General features: G+C 45.7%; 2 protein-coding genes across 3 annotated transcripts; both read left to right on the forward strand.

Moving 5' to 3' along the window:
• The first annotated feature begins 225 nt into the window (after nucleotides 1-225).
• On the forward strand, nucleotides 226-11,395 carry galcb (galactosylceramidase b). 2 transcript variants are annotated; one of them, XM_069661614.1, is made up of 17 exons: nucleotides 226-438; nucleotides 562-630; nucleotides 712-775; nucleotides 2,010-2,123; nucleotides 2,347-2,486; nucleotides 3,566-3,604; nucleotides 3,759-3,886; nucleotides 6,628-6,783; nucleotides 6,957-7,081; nucleotides 8,028-8,155; nucleotides 8,263-8,352; nucleotides 8,436-8,525; nucleotides 8,603-8,747; nucleotides 9,045-9,225; nucleotides 9,309-9,472; nucleotides 10,703-10,779; nucleotides 11,052-11,395. In XM_069661614.1, exons 1-17 carry the CDS (start codon nucleotides 298-300, stop codon nucleotides 11,193-11,195), a joined length of 1,995 nt encoding a protein of 664 aa, XP_069517715.1. In that variant the 5' UTR covers nucleotides 226-297; the 3' UTR covers nucleotides 11,196-11,395. The 2 variants fall into 2 exon arrangements, with proteins under 2 accessions (XP_069517715.1, XP_069517714.1); XM_069661613.1 differs by lacking the exon at nucleotides 3,759-3,886 and adding an exon at nucleotides 5,449-5,579.
• An 868-nt stretch (nucleotides 11,396-12,263) lies between these two features.
• Nucleotides 12,264-21,091, forward strand: ak7b (adenylate kinase 7b). Its single transcript, XM_069661868.1, has 18 exons — nucleotides 12,264-12,438; nucleotides 12,564-12,728; nucleotides 12,851-12,959; nucleotides 13,320-13,414; nucleotides 13,956-14,066; nucleotides 14,152-14,235; nucleotides 14,695-14,783; nucleotides 15,030-15,120; nucleotides 15,252-15,329; nucleotides 16,109-16,258; nucleotides 16,333-16,461; nucleotides 16,802-16,901; nucleotides 17,499-17,627; nucleotides 18,307-18,369; nucleotides 18,507-18,704; nucleotides 18,791-19,011; nucleotides 19,920-20,078; nucleotides 20,161-21,091. The coding sequence occupies exons 1-18, from the start codon at nucleotides 12,346-12,348 to the stop codon at nucleotides 20,197-20,199; spliced, it is 2,103 nt and encodes a 700-aa protein (XP_069517969.1). The 5' UTR covers nucleotides 12,264-12,345; the 3' UTR covers nucleotides 20,200-21,091.
• The last annotated feature ends 417 nt before the right edge of the window (nucleotides 21,092-21,508 follow it).

The raw sequence follows: 21,508 nt of genomic DNA on the forward strand, positions 1-21,508 counted from the left end.
AGTGTTAAAACTCTGCTCTCGCGCATTGTTTCTTTCCTGTAAAAATGATTATAATCATTGAAATAGTTTCTTAATAACGTTTCTGTGTTATTTACTACACAACAAATACGATAATCAAATAAATAAGAACCCGTTCATCAATATTTGAAGTAATAAAAGGATATCAATTTTGCCAGTGAACTTTTGAGAGCACGTGACGTGTCAGCAGTGCGGTCATGTGACGTACAGAGGGGGTGAGCGTGCACACAGCAGTGGGAGCGCGAGGCAGCCTCCACAGAGAGATTTCAGTGTGTCAGGATGGATTTCACGGTCTCTCCGGTGTTTCTTCTTGTCCTCGGAGGCTCCGCGGCTCTCTGCTCCTCTCAGTCCTACCTCCTGGACGATAAGGGCGGCCTGGGCAGAGTGTTTGACGGGATCGGAGGTCTGAGCGGCGGAGGGGTGAGCTCAGGCTGTTTACTTCCTGGAGCGATCGCGTCCACAGGAGGACGTGAAGTTAAAGGAAACTGTCTGAACAATGATGTTATTATCTTTATTTAACGTGTCATTAACTGCTTTCTTCAGGCCACGTCTCGTTTGCTGGTGAATTACGCAGAGCCGTACCGCAGTCAGATATTAGACTACCTGTTCAAGGTGAGAAACGATGCAGCTCATTCATTCAGTTCATTTAAAGTCACTGAAAAACTCTGATCTGTTTTGTTCTGCTGTTTTCAGCCGAACTTTGGAGCCTCTCTGCACATACTGAAGGTGGAGATCGGGGGGGACGCCCAGACTACAGGTGAGGACACCTAGTGACACAATACCTGTTTTTACGTGATCGGGGCGGAGTAGTGTAATGTGGGACACCTAGCGCGAGTGCATGTATTTCTTATTCTACCGAATTAAAGTGAACATGATCGGTGTCAGATTCAAGCAGGGGTGTCATGTCATTGTGTCCCAGGTGGCACCTTTCAATTCGGCTACTTGTTCTTCTGCCCGGAGATATTTAATTACAATTTATATATAATATTGATTTAAGTTGTAAAACTCTAAGGAGGCATTTCTGTTTGATACAACATTCAGACAAAACCTTTCTGTCTTGTTTACAGAGTTTACAAAAGTGTCCTCAAACATTTTGACAATAAATCACCAGATAATTAGATTTATTGTCTCAAGACAAAATCCAAAAAGAACAAGGACGTAGTGGAACACGTAACTCAGCCATTGGAGCCTTACCTGTGGTGATTACAGCTGAAAGGCAAACCTTTGTTGTGGTGGGTCAGGTTCTGGGTCGACAATAGCTGTTTACGTTTCTGAGCTAATGTTAGCATTGTAGGCGCTGGAGGAAAAGAGGCAAGGTCTAGGGCTGCAACTAATGATTATTGATTATTAATTAATCTGTCGGTTGTTTCTACAATTAGTCAGTGAATGATTTAGTCTTGTGCAGAAGTTGTGAAAATGCTCACCACAGTTTCTCAGATGCCCGATCGCTTCTTCTGTCAAACCGACAGTTCAAAGAAACAAAAGACTTTCCTTACAAGAAAATCGAACCAGCGAATTCAGAAAAATGTGCTTAAAAATCACTGAAGTGATTCATTGATGAGTCAAATATTTTCCAATAAATGTATAATAAATTGTTGCAGCTCTAAAAACATGACCACCATAACTGTCCCGAGACAGTGGATCATAGAAAGCCGTCCTCAGACTTTCTGAGGAAACAAGAAAAGCACAAAGGTTTTATTTAGAGTTACACAACAATCTGTAACACAAGTTATTAATACAGTTAGCTTGCTTCACACCTTTAAAGCCCCGTGTACACACTCTCAGATTTATTATATGTATGTGTATATGTATGTATTATATCATGTGTGGTAGGGAAGAATACATGTCGACTCTTTAGCCGCGTACAGGTGAACCAAACCGTGAGCATAGACTCGGTGTCTTTATAGCAGTGAGTGAGCCCTGTATGTGTACATGATGAAATGTTCCTTTATCTTGTGGTTTTAACGTGTCACTGTTATCTGTCTGTGGAGACGGCACGGAGCCGTCACACATGCACTATGAAGATGATGAGAACTACTTCAGAGGCTACGAGTGGTGGCTGATGAAGGAGGCCAAGAAGAGGAACCCTGACATCACACTCATAGGTAACGTACAGAGTAATGTACATGTGCTGTATGTCTGTACAGTACAGGAAGGTAAACAGACAGGTGTCAGCAGCCTCACACAGCGGTGAGTCATTCACAGTAAGCAGGGCTGATGGGAAATGTGGTCTTACCGGCTCTACTGCTGCATCACTGAGGGTTTTTCACATTGGTAATATATTAGCTGTGTGTGTGTGCGTGTGTGTGTGTGTGTGTCTTCCTGTAGGTCTGCCGTGGGCGTTCCCTGGTTGGGTGGGTCATGGTAAGAACTGGCCGTATGACTTCCCAGACATCACTGCAGCGTACGTGGTCAGCTGGATCCTCGGGGCCAAACAGTACCACGACCTGGACATCCAGTATGTCGGGGTGTGTACGCATCGACTTTATATCTCAAACCTTTAACGGTGCACTGAAGGTTTATTTGAATGTATGCAAAAGACAGACATTCATCATGCTGTGTGATGCACATCATGAGGTTCATATTTAAATACAGCCGAAACTACGAGTAAGCGTAACGCTGTGAAGCTCATGAGACTCCTGTACTGTGGTCAGTGCCACAGAGGGTCAGAGAGCATGAAGCCATTATCATGTGCAGCTCGGTCTGTTCACATGGCTGTTATTGGTTGTGATGTGTGAATGCTCTCAGCAGGAGAAGGCCCGGGCGGTAAAACAATCAGGATAGTTACTCAGCTCATGTTAAAAACTTTGATGAACTTTGGACACAACAACCGACCACACAGTGAAACAAGGAGCACGTCAGTCTGCAGGTTGTAGCTTCCACACTGATCATAAAAGATTTCCAGCTTACTGCTCATTTAATGTCTCACATCACGTCGCCATCACTTATTAGATCTTTGTCTTTATCTTAACCAGAGGAAGGATTTGTGTCGTTGGATGTCTGGAGGTTGAAAGAGAAGAAGCTCAGCTGAAGTTTCAGCAGCTCTGCTTTTATACCCTGACGCCAAAGAGCATCACAGGAGCACTGATGTTAACGTTGCTTTAGGGTTTTATTTCAGGAGGACACCTCTGCTGATAATAAGCTACCTGTAAAACCCTTGTCGCCCTTTTTACACTGCGGTTCCGCCTCAGCGCCGTAGTGAAGCTCTGCCGTCATGCAGCCTTTCCCTTTTTATGCTGGTGTAAAGCTTATTTATTGATCATGAGAAAAGAAATGAAACCAAATCACTGTTTAAAACCAGTTGGCTGAGAGATGAGAAAATGCTGCATCATTTCTGTGTTTTAAGACACATTACAGCAGCACTAGTTCAGCTCTTTACACTGCTGCTGTTAGGTAATGGCACCACTTTGGTCCTATTTTAAGAAGCTACATTAACACAGTGTCACTTTGAAAACACATCCCTGTAAAGGCCTCCTAACTCTAACCAAAGATCGGTTGCATGTAAAACTTTTCGTTCTGTCGCTAAAACTCACTTTCATCTTTTCAGATTTGGAACGAGCGAAGCTACGACAGCAAGTACATCAAGGTAACCCGAGCCTCTTACCTTTAACGTCTTTGATCTGATAGATGTGCATTATGGGTGATCGAAGCAGAACAACAGCCACAAACATTGAGTCGTGTGTCTCATTAGAGATGCACTTGTAGTCTGGCTCCTCTGAGAGCGTGTCTCTGTTGATAAGGTGCTCCGGGACGCGCTGGACAAAGTCGGTCTGACTGATGTCGGCATCATCGCAGCAGACGGCGATTGGAGCATCGCTAAATCTGTGACCGTTGACCCGTACCTTAACGATGCAGTTCAGGTGATCGGGTGAGTACAGTCAGCCTGAAGTCGACCTTACAGGTGGCGCTGAAGTAAAACTGCATCAACACTCATTTGACCCAATTACACTGTAAAGCACGTGGTGCATCGTTTATACCGGTGCACTTTGAACCCTGAGAACTTATTGACCAAACATGTGACGGACAGGCGGTTATATGTCCACTCTGAGTGGGTGTGCCTTCACCTGAAACACCTGAAACACCTGGAACGAGGTTTCTGTGTGTCTCTTCTATAAACCTACCTGCTGTGTGCGTCAGAGCTGAATGTTTGTGGCTGTTTTTCTCTCAGCTGCACACGTGCATGCTCCTGTTCACCACGGTGCGTGCTCCTGTTCACCACGGTGCGTGCTCCTGTTCACCACGGTGCATGCTCCTGTTCACCACCGTGCATGCTCCTGTTCACCACCGTGCATGCTCCTGTTCACCACCGTGCATGCTCCTGTTCACCACGGTGCATGCTCCTGTTCACCACCGTGCATGCTCCTGTTCACCACGGTGCATGCTCCTGTTCACCACCGTGCATGCTCCTGTTCACCACCGTGCATGCTCCTGTTCACCACGGTGCGTGCTCCTGTTCACCACCGTGCGTGCTCCTGTTCACCACGGTGCGTGCTCCTGTTCACCACGGTGCATGCTCCTGTTCACCACCGTGCATGCTCCTGTTCACCACCGTGCATGCTCCTGTTCACCACGGTGCATGCTCCTGTTCACCACCGTGCATGCTCCTGTTCACCACCGTGCATGGGAAAGTCATGTTCTATAAAGCATGAGATGTTTACAAAGTCAGGTGAATCATTGTGTGCACTCATCTGCAGAGTGTGTTGCTGCCATCATGTGAACATGTACAATAGTCATGCTGCCTGTAATGTGCAGGCTCTTCTCTAAGCTGTCACAGAGGTGTTCAGTGAGATTTCAGCATCAAGCTCATCAGTGGTGGTGCGGCTGTCCTGAGTTATATTCAGGTGTTCCTAATGCTCTGGCCCCCTCAGGTATGTAAATGAGGAGGACAAACCATCAGAGACACATCTCAGTATAATGTAGTTCAGTACGACAGCACCTTTAACCATGGCCTCAGTAACAATCATCATTTACCTGACACACGTCAGACTGTCTACAAAACAAAAGGCAACAAAAACTAAGCTTGATAAAAGCCCAACCCACGGCAGCGCTGGTGGGTTGGGCTGCATTAAATTGGACAGGTGTACCTACTGAAGTGTACCTACAGGTGTACCTACTGAAGTGTACCTACAGGTGTACCTACTGAGCTCTACAAAGCCTGTTAGCCTCTTAGGTCTGAACAGAGAGAAGCGCAGAGCAGCTAAAGAGTCAGATGCTTTCCTCAGAGGTTGGTGGAGACCAAAAACAAGCTCAAAGAGAGGTTGGCCAGAAAGATGAGGTCATATGTCAGATGAGTTCAGCTGCCTGAAAGTCACAGAGAGTTGCAGCTGTATCGTTGTTTCCTCGTGTCCTTGGTTCCACATGGTGGCAGCAAACACTGTGAAGTCAGACGGAGTATCAGCAGTGACTCGGTGTCTCCCTCTGCTGCACCAGCTGCTGCGGTACACTCTGGATAAGAGCGGCCTCGAGGCGGTCAGGATCATAGCCTCCGACAACCTGTGGGAGCCCATTTCTCTGACTCTGCTGCTAGACCCTGAACTCAGCGCAGCTGTAGACGTGATAGGGTAGGAGCCTGTTCTGTCTGCATGCATGGACTCTGAGTCTCTGACTTACTAACAGCTCATACGCATGTGTCCGTCTTTAGAGAGAGAAGCCTTAACCTGCACGACATGACATGTAAGGGTGCTAACACGGGCCCTGTGATAACAGCGTGTGTGTGTGTGTGTGTGTGTGAATACCTTCTTCAGCTTTGTCTCCATTCACAGTTTAATAATAATAATAATAATAATAATAATAATAATAATAGTAACAATAAGGTGTATGTCTTCCTGTCTGTTGTCTTTGTGAACATAAACAGATGATGTGAGTACATTGAGAACAACAGATCCTGTTGACTTTAAATAATATCAATAATCACATAAGCATACGATGAAGCAGAATCTCTAATCAGACAAAACATTTAGTTTACACTTTTATTACTTTTTGGTCTGAAAGCCTCAGAAAGGAAGGATTTATATCAGCCCAGTTTTCAGCCATTAAAGGGACAGTGTCAGGACGTGAAGCGTCGGAACATCAGTGTTCTCCAGTTTGTTCTTCAGGCTGTGTGACGTAGCAGGCCTACTTCTCCTCTCAGGTTTTACCTGACTACATGTTCACGTGTGCTCAGTCACTGAGATGAACTCACACAGTGTGTTTCATTCAGCAGAGCTTTACGTCTTTAATTTATTGGCTTTATTTTTGTTAGCTTTGAAATAAAAAACAGCTGCTTCCTGGAACACTGCTCTGAAGTCCTTCTTTATTTAGCACGTATCTTCCTTTCTCCTTTCACCACACTCACAGGGCTGTGTCTGTCATCACAGCACGTTCGAGGAAGGTTGCCGCCATACGGTCAATATAATCATTTGCTTGAGACGGCCTGTCAGGCTCTTTGCTGGCTGATTTCACACCCTAATCTTTACTTAAGCTGCCCTGCTCAGACAAAACCCGTATTTGGTTTAAGATGAAAGACTCAAGTCTAAATATAAGTGTCAAAATTCAACACCCACATATTAATAGACGTCCTTTATGGTCTCGTCATATTGACATGCTGTGTGTCGTGTGTGTGGCATTCAGGGCTCACTACCCGGGCACCACCACCGTGTTGGACGCTCTGAAGACGCAGAAGAAGCTGTGGTCGTCTGAGGACTACAGCACCTTCAATGACGAGGTGGGAGGAGGCTGCTGGGCCCGAATCCTCAACCAGAACTACGTCAACGGACTCATGACTGCGTACGGAAAGACAAAAACACTACTTATTGTTCAAATAATGAGCAATTTCATCCATTTACTCACCTGAATTCACGTTGTTGGAGAATTACATTGGTTCATTTTGAGCTTAGAGGGGAGAAACGTTGTTTAACTTGAGCTGGTTTAATCCCCTGTGTTCGTGGTTCTTGTTCCAGAACGATCTCGTGGAACCTGGTGGCGAGTTACTACGAGGACCTCCCGTTCGGCAGAGACGGGCTGATGACGGCCGAGGAGCCGTGGAGCGGAAACTACGTGGTGGAGTCTCCCATCTGGATCACAGGTCTGCTTGAAATACTGCGCTGACACGAGGGAGGCTCTGAGATGTGTTACGTCCCAGCAGCACAGGACACAGACAAACAGGACACTGAACACTCCGTCACCACCTCTGAAGGAGCTCTGCTAAACTAGAGAGAGTCTGTGTTTCATATGTTCTGACAAAGTATTGTGCTGCCTGCAGGAGGCGACGTGAATGTGAAAACCTCACGTTTGTTCAGGGCGGATGTGAAAGCAGCTCTTAGTCTTGTTGCTCTTCTTGTTGGGAACAACACAACTTATTGTTCCATGAGGGCTTTAAAACAGCAACCGTGTGTTGAGCACTGATGCTGCATGCTGTGTGCTGGCTGCAGTTTACTCCCTCAGCAGATCAGCCTCAGTGCACCAACTAAAGACATCAGGAAGCACGTATGCTCAGTCTGAAGGCACTTTTTATTTCGATACAGATGTTCCAATTTTAACAATACTGATACTTGGCGAGTATGGGTGTTTGATTTCTCAAAATTCACCTAAAAGTATATCACAGCACATCTACTGGCCGTTAACAACCCATGTGTTACAGAAGTAAATACAGTACAAATCAATAAAAATCAATAATTCAACAGAAATTCTCAAAGAAATTCTCACATAAATATGAATACAATACATTAAAATACCAGAAGAAAACCTGCATTCGTACTTTCTTTGACAATTCTTCATCATTTTAAAGGTCATGACCTTTCCCAAACACGTACACGTACACTTCCTGTCAGAAAAGTTTAACAGGAACTAAATCTGAGTTTTCCTGCATAGTGCAGTTTTAGATCGAAGCCGATTTCACGTCTGACGTCTTGTTTCTCAACCTGACCAGCGACCTGACGTCTGTCGGCTCTCTCATGTGGGGTCCACAGTCATGTGACGGGGACCGGCCTGGTGTAATAAATTCCTGTTTTTTTAATATACTCTTCTCGTAGCCCACACAACCCAGTTCACGCAGCCTGGATGGACGTACCTGCAGACCGTGGGACACCTGGCTCAGGGAGGGAGTTATGTGGCTCTGACTGACGGGAGAGGAGCCCTCACAGTGGTGATAGAAACCATGGTACGTTACACTCTCTGTTCCTGCTTTAATAAATGTTGGACCTGATAAAGTGCAGCTGTAATAAGAACAAAACATTTTAACGTGTCCATATTTCCACTTCCTGTCAGACTCACGATCACTCCGTGTGCATCAGGCCTCCTCTCCTGCCCTATAACCTGACGTCCCAGAATGCAACTTTCCAGCTGAAGGGATCCTTTGTGAGTTCCTCTGAGGCCTTCGTCACACCGAAGAACATCAGAGTCAGACATTGATCTCATTCATGTGTATTTATTATTCCCAGGCCTCCATAAAGGAGCTCCAGCTTTGGCGTTCTCAGTTTAACTTTAAGACAAAGAAGCCGTCGTTCTTTGAGAAGATGGCTCCGCTGAAGGTAAAGGTCCAACACGTTCCCGAGTAAAGACATGAGCTGTTAGCACCGTGTGAGAAACACGTCTGTGGTGATTTCAGCTCGTAGACGGATCGTTCTCTCTGCACCTGGCTGAAGACGAGGTTTACACGATAACCACGCTGACATCAGGACAGAAGGGAAGTTACCCCGACCCTCCGCCCTCCGCTCGCTTCCCCAAGGTCTACAAGGACGACTTCAACGTCCGTGAGTACGACAGAGACGGAGACACCAGCTCATGAGCTCCAACTAAATATAACACATCAGACAAGATGCTAATTATGTGGGAACAAATGCTGTCAGAAAGGTAAGAAGAACATTTATGTATCAAACAGATCCAAGTTACAGAGGGCTTCACAAAGGCTGCAAAATATAACAGACCGTCTGTAGAATCATCGGGCTTTAAATATGATGAAATATTAATATGATGAAATATTAAACTAAAGCAGATATCTGACCAGCACTGAATCAATAAACCATATTCTCCTCCCGTCCTCTCTGTAGGAAACCCGGAGTTCTCTGAGGCTCCGGACTTCGCCGATCAGACCGGTGTGTTTGAGTACTTCATGAACCTGACCGACCCCGGACCTCACGTCTTCACCTTACGACAGGTCCTGACCCAGAGACCCGTCACCTGGGCCACGGACGCCGACCAGACCATCAGCGTGATCGGAGACCATCAGTGGTGAGCTGAGCGGGCCTCGTAGTGTCCAGGTCAATATTCATATGTGTATACAACATAACTGAGTGTCCCGTCCGCCGCTCCAGGCAGAACCTGACGGTGTCCTGTGACGTCTTCATGGAGACGGTGAAGACTGGAGGCGTGTTTGTGGCAGCTCGGGTGGATAAAGGAGGAGGGTCGATCCGCAGCGCTAAAGGAGTCTTCTTCTGGGTGTTTGCAGACGGCACGTACAAAGTCACCAACGACCTCGGTCAGTAGTTTCACAGTTTATTAGCAAAGACATGATTTTCTCAGATGTTTAGGTCGATGTTTGAAGAATAATGCAGGTAGTTTGTTTCTCTTTTTGTAAATGTATCGACCAACACTAAAATATTGATGCATCTCTTACTAACGTGTGACACTCAGCTCCAGCCTTCATTGGTTCCCACTGAGACTGAAATCTTTAAAGACAGCTGAACAATGAATCTGACGTCACGTCTTTGTGGAGGAAGTTGTGTATTTGTTGATGAATAGTTTCAGTGGAGGTCTGGTGAGTTTGTTTGTGGGATTGAGTCTAAATAATATTACAGGAATGATATTTTATGTCATGAATTTAATCTGTAAACGCAACAGCAGCCTTAAAGGTTCTTCCTGTATTTATTTTTCTATTCACTCCCATTTATGTTTACAAAGGCGTAAAAAGAAGAGTGTCAGGAGAAGAGAAATATTCAGAGAAGAATCTTAAATTTGTGAGAAAATAACAAAAACTAGTAAAATCGTGTTTTTAGGAACATGTTGGAAAGTATGTTGTGGTTCACGGCCCCCTCCCTGGAGGCTTGTAACACAAGGTCGTGGCTGCATCGATCGTGTCCAGAGAGGATTCAAATTTATGACTTCATCATCTCACAGATGTTCAAGTGATATTTCTCTCTGAATATCACTCCTCTCCTCCAGCTCCAATGTATTTTGTGTGTTTTTACAATGGCTGAAACGCGCCGTCGTATTCGTGCACGTCTGGAGGAAAATACCAAAACAACTATTCAAAGACGACACAGCATGTCTTCATCTGCAGACACAGACGTCTCCATGTTCAGAGAAGTGATCAGGTTTCAGATGCACGGGCAGTGTTGGATTGAAACGTGGTTACCAGAGAAGTAAAGACTTGTACATTAAAGTGTCTCTGACTGCCAGTTGTTGTCTGGTGTGCGTCTGGTGGACGCCTCACAACACTGAAGTGAATGTTGTCCAGAGTCAGTCCTCACATTAAAGTCAGTGTGAGTGACAGCAGAATATCACCTCTGTGTGTTTCACTGTTTTGGTCCCTTTTATTGAAGATCGTTGATGATGAGAAAAATGATCAGCACTTCCCCTTTAAAAGAAAATGTCATTTAAAGTATTTTAATTATTTATTTTTAAAATATTGTTCAGCCTGACTTAAATACAAGCTCCAACATTACAGAGTAATATATCTTTAATGCATGTTTCCATCTGTTGTCCACAGCTGGACAGACGGTCCTCGCAGAGGGGCAGTCCGGTACTCGAGCGTACGGCTGGCACACTGTAACTCTCACTGTGGAGGTCAGTGAAGTCTTTATCACTTTTAAATGTCCCAAGTGTTTGTTGGACGTTTGTTTCTTCAGTCTGCTTTTCTTGTTCTGCTGAAAGACGTTTGAATAAGAGGCTCAGATAAATACATTTTTCGTTTTTTGCCTAAATTAGTTAAAATATTTGTCAGTTTCAGTCTACCAGAGAGTTTGTATATTTAGAAGAATATTTAGACTATTCCATAAATACTGTATGTCATAAGGTGTGTGTATATAACCTGTGTGTGTGCCCCCTCCCTCCTTCAGGGTCAGTTTGCGTCGGGTCTCCTGAACGGGTTCCCGCTGTGGAAGAAGGCCGTGGTCCTGACTCCTCAGAACGGCTGGGCCGCTTTAGGGACTCACTCTTATGAACTGGCTCAGTTTGATAACTTTAACGTGGAGGCACATTGATCATCTGACTGAAGCTTACACTGTGAATGTCGAGAATAATTTATTGACTTGATTAGCGCTTTGATTTAACAGCGAAGTTAAAGGTGATGCACAAGAATTAAGGGAGCAAAAGGGGACATAATGTAACATAACACTCAGCTGCCTGCTAAGTTCTACCTGATACCATTGTAAATTATTTTTTATGGAATAAAAACATTTTTTAATAAGTTTGTATGTTTAGAAAAGAAGTGCTTTGTAACACTTTCTCATATTCTCTCATATTCTTCAGCTACGTTTCTGAGGGTTCATTCCCTAACTGCTTGTGATGTTGAGCGACCAAATCATTTAAAGTTAGCATTGTTTTAATGTGAAGTATGCTAACCGGGCGCTAGCTTCTTAAAGGGGCCTGCAGTTTGAGCTGATCTCTTCTTGCACATGTTTTGTATGTAACACTGTCGTTATGTTGAAAGCGCTGATACATGAAGATGAATCAGATTCATCTCCACCATACCTCCTTATTTAAACACAGTAACGTGTGCATGGCGTTAGCTGGCTGAAAGAATATCACCGGAAGTTTCTTTAAGTGTGTTTTTCTATCAGGATGTTGATGACGGCCTACTTCCTGTTCCTGCAGTAATGAATCTTAATATCACAGAATTTACATTGTTAACATTTATAACATTACAGAAACAACGCTGAGTTTTAGAGTGGTACAAAGTATACAAACATTTTCAGAAAAGAAAACAATTTTAGAAGTAAAATATGAATATTAAAAATACTTCTATTATAATAATCTAATATTTTTATTCTATAAATTATTTGAACACCGGAGTCATGAGAAGAGTTTCAGGTGGTCTGACGGGTTTAAACGGTATACACATTGTACAGTATAAAGTTTTTAATGTCCGGTAACGTGTGTGAGTGTTTGAGCAGTGATCTTATGTTCTCTTAATTTGACAAACTACATCCGTGCGCAGTGTTTATTGATTTCAACTTCGTACGGGTTCTACTTCATCTGCTGTCTCTACGTAAACCTGATAAAACTGTTTTTAAACGGACAACTCGCTCGAAATCCAACGGACGGTTCGTCTGCTACACGCGCGGATAATCGCTTCCGCATGCGCGTGCGAACCGTCTCCATGGCAACGGGACTCAAACAACACTTGCTGACATGGCGGAGCAGAGGATGGAGAGACTCAAACTGTCGCCTAAAAGAGTTTTTATCAACAACATTGACTCTTACGCTTCTAAGTTCATCGCCAAGGTAAATACGTATCTTCCACTTGAGCTGGCAAAGCTGCTAACAAGCGCTAATGTTTGTGGGATGGTAATTAGCGTAAAGGTGCTACAGCAGGCAGTTCAGCTAACGCCTCTTCCTCCTGTCTGTAGTTTTTGTGTGAGTGTGTGGTGGGAGCAGCCGATGATCCTGACCTGACGGAGGAAGAGGAGGAGAGGAAGGTTTCTAACCACAGCGGAGAAAAAGCTTTTTATGTTGTTGGATCTGTTTCTGAATCACCTGAGGAGGACAGACCGGAAATACAGGAGGAGTACTCAGTCAGTACTTTGATGAACTAAAGCTCTGTGTAACCTAATGTAACGGTAACATTATGACTCTAGTAATGGATCCATTTAAACACCATATTACTGAAATGTATTTATTCCCCGTTTCTATAAAGACTCTATGCAGAGACGTCCTGCTCTCCAAACTGATGCGCTGTGATGTGGTTATCTACAACATTTCCCAGCATGCCGAGCAGCTGGAGGAGGCTCTGTGTGCTGTTACAGGTGATCTGTCTCTGGTGGCTGCTTATTGTCTGTTAAACTGTCTTAAGGCTTTTCTCTGTGTACTGAATACCCCGAGATGTATCTTAACACAGACACATGCAAACAATAAGCATAAATGGCTCCTACAATCAGCATCATGTGAGTCCTTTTAAATACTGCAGCTCACAAATATAGAACGTTTGTGTGTTTTTCTTTTCTACACAAATATGACAAAGATAGTCTTTTTTTCAGTATGTTAGGTCATGTAGATATTGTCTGCAGAAACTGAGCAAAGCATCAAAGTGGAAGAAAAGAATTAGATGTAACCATAATTAATTAATGAGGTCATTAATGAGGTAATGACTCGTGTGGCGTTTGTAGCTCTTCATGATGAAATGAACCACTTCTCTGGACCAAAGATGTTCATCCTCGTCTCCACTGTGATGACCTGGGCCTGCAGCAGACCTGTGGACCCTGTGAGTGAGGCAGAACGTCTGACGAGACCCACACGTTCTCTTTATTTGAGTGTTGACGTGAAAATATTGCAAACAATCGAATCCGGTTTATAAGTGCAACTTGTCATTAATGTAACGATATTTGAAACTATTTATTGTTACAGTAAATTAATTCCTGTTCTTTGTACAGCAGGTCTGTTAAACCTAGATCACAGTCGTGTCTGTGTCTGTGTGTGTGTGTGTGTGTGTGTGTGTGTGTGTGTGTGTGTGTCTGTGTGTGTGTCGTCTGTGTGTGTGTCTGTGTGTGTGTCGTCTGTGTGTGTGTGTGTGTGTGTGTGTGTGTGTGTGTGTGTGTGTGTGTCTGTGTGTGTGTGTCGTCTGTGTGTGTGTGTCGTCTGTGTGTGTGTGTGTGTGTGTGTGCGTGTCTGTGTGTGTGTGTGTCTGTGTGTGTGTGTGTGTGTGTGTGTGTCTGTGTGTGTGTGTCGTCTGTGTGGGTGTGTGTGTGTGTCGTCTGTGTGTGTGTGTCGTCTGTGTGTGTGTCTGTGTGTGTGTCGTGTTTCAGGACGATCCGGAGCTTCCGTTCAACGATGAGATTTTCTGGAGAAGACGAGCTCACCCAAACTTCAAACCTCACATCGAGCTGGAGAAGAGGGTGGTCAAACTGGGGAAAACGGTCGGTTTGAACTCAGTTATTATCTTTCCATAACGAAGAGGAGACATGTGACCGTATCGCTGTGTCACATGGTCTTTACTTTCAGAACAGGAAGTTGTTCTCGACGTACGTGGTGGCGTCAGGTCTGCAGTACGGGATGGGAGAGCAGCTCTTCCACTTCTTCTTCAAGGTCAAGATTTAAAGTCTTTTTATATTTCCAACATGTGACGGCTGAACATGTAATATCTCCACTGGACATCCTGAAAGCCAAGCAGGCCAGCCACATGCCACTCAGACGTAGTCTTACGAGCACAGTGTTAACTAACTCCTGATTTACACTGAGTTTTATGATGGATGGATTTTGTCATGTGATGTTTGTTATTGAAACACAATCCAAAACCTTTAAGTTCAAAAGTGAGAATTTAGTCTCAACTGTCTGATTGATTTTGGTTTGTTTATTCAAATGTGTCAGCACTTTATAAAGTTTGTTTGTGTTATTAATAATTATTATAGATAACGATACCACACATCATTGATAACTGGATAGTCCTTTCTAGACGTCCGGCTCGTTGGATGATGGACATCATCACATCATTCGGCACCAACAGCTCAAAACCTAGAACTCAGTTTACATGATCTTTGTTTCCAGACGTCCTGGCTGGGACGGACGCACAGCATTCCTGTGTTTGGAGACGGCAAAAACATTGTTCCCACAATCCACATCAACGACCTGGCAAGGTGGGACACACACACACGCACACGCGCACACGCACACGCACACGCACAGGCACACACACACACACACAGAGAGTCATACATGCTGTCATGCCAGTCATCGCCCTGAGGTTGTAGATCATACGCTCTGTTCGATCTATAAGCTCATCAATAATTGGTTTAGACAAAGGCTCTGATCGTCATCCACTCGACTTCTCGTGCTGCGTTCATATTTACATGATTTAAACAATGTCGTGTTCTGTCCTGAAGTGTGATTCACAACGTGATTGAACATCAGCCGAAGGTGTACTACCTGCTGGCTGTGGATCAGTCCAACAGCACCATGGAGGACATCGTGAGGGTGAGCAGGAACTGATCAACGAATCAATAATCAAACATTAAGACGTGAAACAGGTTACACAGGCTGTTTGATGTTAACGTCCTCACTCGTGACTGTGTGAATGTTTCATGCTGTGTCTGTGTCTCCATCAGACGGTCGCCTCTGTCGTTGGACCTGGAACGATCCAGAAGAAACGCTCTGAAGAAGCTTTTCTCACAAAGGACCTGAGTGTACGTCTCACCTGTTTGAATCACGTTTACTTCACTGCTCAGGCGTCTTCGGTTTCATGTCACTGATGACACTGAATGATTCGTGATGTAGCTTCAGTGCAGGAGCTCAACGAGAAATGACTGAATGAAAAACAGTGAAGGTTCGACACTGAGCGTCAAATCCAGAATATAACTCACGTCTGTTTTTGGGTCTCTTTGGGTTTTTAGGTTTTCTATAGCTGTTAATAAAAACAAGGTATTTCTATTTATTGTCATTTAAAAACATCAAACAATCGATAGCCTACCGTGAGGCCTGGCAGCCTACCTGTTTTCACCATGTGGAGTTTCCACTCCTGCCAGCTCCCGGTGCGGCAGGTGGGCTCAGCCTACGGTCATGGCGGTGCATGTCCTTGACAAAGCTTTAGGTAGATTATAGCGCCATCGTCTGGATAAAATACTGTAACACAACAACACACCTCTCTCTGCATTATATACAGGTGTATCGGTCGCACTGGTTTGTAGGACACAGCCCACGTTACACTGAGCGTTACGGTACCTGCTTTGTTTTCAAGAGTGAGATGAGAAGATGACATCAGTGTGATCACTCAGCTATGATTAGCCTAGCTTAGCATTTAGAGTTGAAGTTTATACAGCCGACTTCATACGACAGAGTTTCACATATTAAACAGTTTAAATGATGATTTGATTGTTGTCAGCTTTTAAAAGAAGACGTTATGTTCAAAGTAATCAGAACCAGAAATACTTTATTGATCCCCGCGGGAAATGGAAATGTGTTGCAGGTGATGGAGATCGACTCCCTGCAGGTGAACCTCCGTCTGGAGGCCGTCCTCATAAAGGAGCTGTTCTCTATGACCTGGCTGAGTGAGTCTGGCCTGGTGGAGAACATCGAGCAGGTGGTGGAGGAGTACAGACAGAACAGAGGACTGCTGGTAGGAACTCAAGAATACACGAGTGACATGAGTGTTTTTCTCATGAAGTAAAAAACAAGTGTGTGTCCCTCCAGCCGCTGCGTGTGTGTGTGCTCGGTCCTCCTGCTGTGGGGAAGAGCTCGGTGTCCAAACAGATCTGTGAACACTACAGACTGCACCACATCACGCTGAAGGACACCGTCTCAGAAACCATCGCACAACTGGTGATCTACCACACACACACACACACGCACACACACACACACACACACACACACACACACACACACATGCTGGTGTGAAGGGAAAGAGAAATGGAGGGAGATCAGTGCTGTTCTGTTTGAATCTATAATAACAGTTTTAGATTGTACATGTGAACATGATGTGTGTTTTAAGATCTCAAAGAGACGACATCACAGTAAATGTACCGATGTCGACCCTTCACACTCTGCTCATAACACAACTAACACATGTTCCTAAAACAACTTGGAGCATTAATAAATATTTCTTATATAAACAGCAGCAGGCAGCGAGCCTTTATGTGTCCACATGATCCCTCTGCAGGAAGCAGCTGTGACGAACTCTGACCCAGAGTCAGGGGATGAAGATGCTGCAGCAGAGGAGCTGCTGTTCAGCCTGAAGGACAGCATGGAGCAGAACGGAGGTACACACTCTGACGAGCAGGGTTACCTGAAGTATTCCACCTGTGCTACGCTCCTCGTTACTCACGATACAGACTGGTTGTTCCTTATCCGCCTGAACATGACAGACCCCCACTCGCTACATGTAAAGGTCCTGAGGTCGTCCTGCTGTTTGGTGTTTGATCCAAACAGGACAGTGACGGATGAGATGAGAACAGATGATGACAGCGGAGAGCTGCATCCTCCGCTGCTAAAAGTTCCTGCTCCGACCCTGAGCCTGGGACGTCTCAGGTGTTCGTCCTGGCGTTCCTTAACACCTAAAGGAAAACTGTGACAAGACTTCAACTCACGTGTTAGTGTCAATAACTAGTGTCCAGTTAATACACAGAACGTTTGTGCTGCAGGGAGTTTCACAGAGACAGTAGGTGGTTATGAGAGATGCTGTAATGATAGTGTTGCATCATGGGAAGTGTAGGATCCACACCAGGGCTAAAGGTCAGGATACCTCCCACTCAGCTGCTTTGATCTTTTTTAGTCTTCACTGCGGTTTAACAGTGTCAGTGAAAGATCCCTTTAACATTATACTACAGCGACATGATGTCACCTGCTTGGTCCACTAGGTGTGCTGGACGACCATCTGTTAGTGAAGGTGCTGAAGGACAAACTGATGTCCAACCCGTGCAGGAACCAGGGCTTCGTTCTGGACGGGTTCCCAAACACATACGAACAAGCTAAAGAGCTGTTCTACGGTGAGACACACACACACACACACAGATACACACACACACACACACACACAGACACACACACACACACGTCACATCACACACACACACACACACACACACACGTCACATCACACACACACACACACACACACACACACACGTCACATCACACACACACACACACACACACACACGTCAGACACACACACACACACACACACACACACACACACACACACACACACACACACACACACGTCACATCACACACACACACACACACACACGTCACATCACACACACACACACACACACACACACACACACACACACACACACACACGCACACACACACACACACACACACACACACACACACGTCACATCACACACACACACACACACACACAGGTCACATCACACACACACACACACACACACACACACACACACACACGTCACATCACACACACACACACACACACACACACACACACACACACACACACACACACACACACGTCACATCACACACACACACACACACACGTCACATCACACACACACACACACACAGGTCACATCACACACACACACACACACACACACACACACACACGTCAGACACACACACAGATACACACACACACACACACACACACACACACACAGATACATACGTGTGTGCTTTCTGTTTCAGATGGAGACCATGAGTCAGAAGATGGACCAGCCGTGACTTCAGCCAGCAGAAAGATGATTCCAGGTCATTACCATGTTTGTTGTCCCCCCAGGAGGGAGAGCAGCCCTGCCTGCACACCGAGCAGGTTCCACTGAAACATCCATGAAAGATGAACAGCCGTGAGCTGAGCACGTGTGATAGCGTACCTTTGTGTGCTGCAGAGTTTGTGTTGGTCCTGGACGCCTCGGACTCCTTCCTGCAGGACCGGGTGATGAACCTGCCCGAGAGGCTCGCTCAGGAGCAGAACTACGAGCAGGACCACTTCCTGCAGAGACTGACCCGCTACAGAGAGACCAACACGGAGGACGAAGCTGTCGTCAACTACTTCGATGAGCTGGACGTCTCCCTCCTGTACCTGGGTAAAATAACACCTCAGTTATAACATCTTCCTCTTTGTTAGTCATGTTCACATCGTCAGACCCTCCTCTCCTCCTCCTCTCTCCAGAGGTCACAAGCAGCAGTGAACCCGACACCCTGCAGCTGATGCAGAAGATCTTCGACACGGTGGGAAAACCCAGGAACTACGGCCGCAGCATCCAGGAGGTGCAGGAGGAGGAGAGGCGGGAGGCTGAGGAGAGGATGAGGAGGGAGGAGCAGGAGAAGGCTGAGGAGGAGAGGAGGGAGGAAGAGGAGGCGAGACTCAGGGCTGCACGCTGGGAGGAGTGGGTACGTGACCGGAGGAGAGATATCTCGTCTCTTAGTCCATGAATGTGTGTGTGTGCGTGTGTGCGTGCGTGCGTGCTTGCGCGTGTGCATGTGCGTGTGTGTGTGTGCGTGTGTGTGTGTGTGTGTGTGTGTGTGTGTGTGTGTGTGTGCAGCTTACACGGTTAATAGAAAAAGAAGTGTGTGCTGGATGAAGTGAGCGTTTCCTTTTAGGTCAACAGAAGCTGTTTCACTGCTTTAGAATCTCCATGTAGCCGTCATGCTATGAAACTCAGTAAGGACTCCTGACCGCCGGCTCCATCCAGACACTGACACATGCTTTAGTAACTCACAACATTACGTGACTCACACATTACACCAGGCCGTGTGTCTGCTGCTTTAAGTCTGTTAGTGTCCAAAGATGGGAAGAGCAACGTGCAGGCAGGAAGTGACGTTTATTGTTCAGTGTACAAACAATGACAGACACTCGTGGGCACAGATACCACCACGGCCTTCAGATGGATGACCCGACAGACCAGGGTTTGATAACTCTGACCTTTGTCTACCTTCGAATGCTGGATGGGTCTTTAGCAGCGACTTAAACATTGAAGCGTCTGGGCAGTTCTCATGTGGATAGGCAGGCTGTTCCACAGCTTAGGAGCAGCTGTTCTCTTCCAGTGTTTGGTTGACCTGAGTGCTCTAACTCTGCATCCTGCTGCAGGAGGATCACAAGATAAGACGGAGCCGTTCAATTTAAAACCTCAGAAACAATCAACAACATTTTAAAGTCAGTCCTGAAACGGACGGGGAGCCTGGGGCCTCCGTGTTTCAGGACTGACTTTAAGATTTAAACGTTGTTTGCATATAAACAAACTGTGATGCTGCTCCGTCAGACCCACGTTACAGTAACTTTGATGCTCTCTGTGTGTCAGACTAAGAGTCTGGAGGAGGTGAGGCAGCAGGAGGAGGAGCTGCTGGAGGAGCAGTCTGTCACCATGAGGATCTACCTGATGGAGCAGGTGATGCCCACTCTGAGCCGCGGTCTGATCGAGTGCTGCGCCGCCCGACCTCACGACCCCGTCGACTTCCTGGTACGACACCCAGCACCTGCTAATGAATGTTTCCGTACACTCGCCTGAGTCTGATCCTCTTTTGTCGTTTGTCTGGCTCCAGGCGGAGTTCCTGCTGAAGAACAACCCGTCCAGCTTCTGACAGGAGAGGTCGGTCTCCGTGCTTTCACCAGAACACGATGTAAATACAAACATGTTTTTATCCTGATTTTCCTGAAGAGCCTGAAGTCCGCTCCATGCCGGTTTGTGTGAGATGAAAGCCTCCTGGAGTCCTCAGGCGTGTCGTGGCAGTGTTTCAGTGTCCCTCTGCTCACGCTGGGATGTTGATTAGGTCTGATTTGTCTCCGTCCCCTGTTGTATTAACACGCCGCTCCGTTCGGGCTCTGCTGTGCCGGCCGTTACTTAAAAGCACTCTAAAAAGGCGGATGAAAGTGAGCATGAAGCCAGCAGCTCATTAGGAAGTTAATTTGCGTAATGAACTTGGTAAAGTGAAAGTAGACTCGCTCGGGTCATAATGGCTGTGATTTGGCTGCAGATATCAGGAAGGAGAAATGTGACAAACAGCAGCTCGTTTGTGTCTCTCATGTCGCCGCTCGTGACTCCAAAGTGAACATAATTGGTTACGACTGAACACCAAATTATTTCATTGAACACACGTAATCACCACACGGGGAAATTACTTTGGTTTGTTTGGGAAACATTTTGATGCTGCTGCTGAAAGATGATTGAACCATCTGTGAGTCCCAGGTACGATCACGACATGCAGACTGTCCTCACAGAGAAACACACTGACTGTGAATATAGAAATATAATATCCTCGTTGTCTCAAACACGGAGAGAAGACTTCACGTCCTGTCTGAAGAAACAGTCCCAGCATAAGAGCAGAAGAAGAACTGACCACATTACAAACATCACTTCCCCTGCAGAGACGTGCACACTACATGTGACCATGTGAGCAGGTGCACACAGCAGCATGCTGCTCTCTGCACTACACATCACGGTGTGGGCTCTGAGCTCTGTGAACACTTTTAAGTGATTTTATAATAAACACACGTGAGTCACAGCTCAGCTGCTGTTTGGACGTCGTGAATGATGTTCACCTTCAGCCCTTCGAGGACCTGTGTTCCTCTCCTGTTTATCTGCTTGTGCTGCTCTGTGCGTCCAGCAGGGGTCAGCCTCACCTCTCCTGGTATCTGTAATGGATCACAGGGTCGCTGTGGTGATCTGTTAATACATTTACTCATATAAGAGCTTTGTACTGTCAGGTACGATCTTCAGGTACTTCAGGTATTTCCATGTTATGATACTTTACACTTTACTACATTTCAGAGGCAGATATTATAACCTCCTCATGTCACATGTCTGAGCCCTCTAATCTTCTCACGATGACGATCTTTTAAATGTTTGTGAGGTCAAAATGTACAATTATAAAAATAAATCAATCTGAACCT

The sequence above is a fragment of the Semicossyphus pulcher genome, unplaced genomic scaffold (genome assembly GCF_022749685.1).
Source record: "Semicossyphus pulcher isolate SPU_LCO1_2020_fin unplaced genomic scaffold, fSemPul1.0.p SCAF_14, whole genome shotgun sequence".
NCBI lineage: Eukaryota > Metazoa > Chordata > Actinopteri > Labriformes > Labridae > Semicossyphus > Semicossyphus pulcher.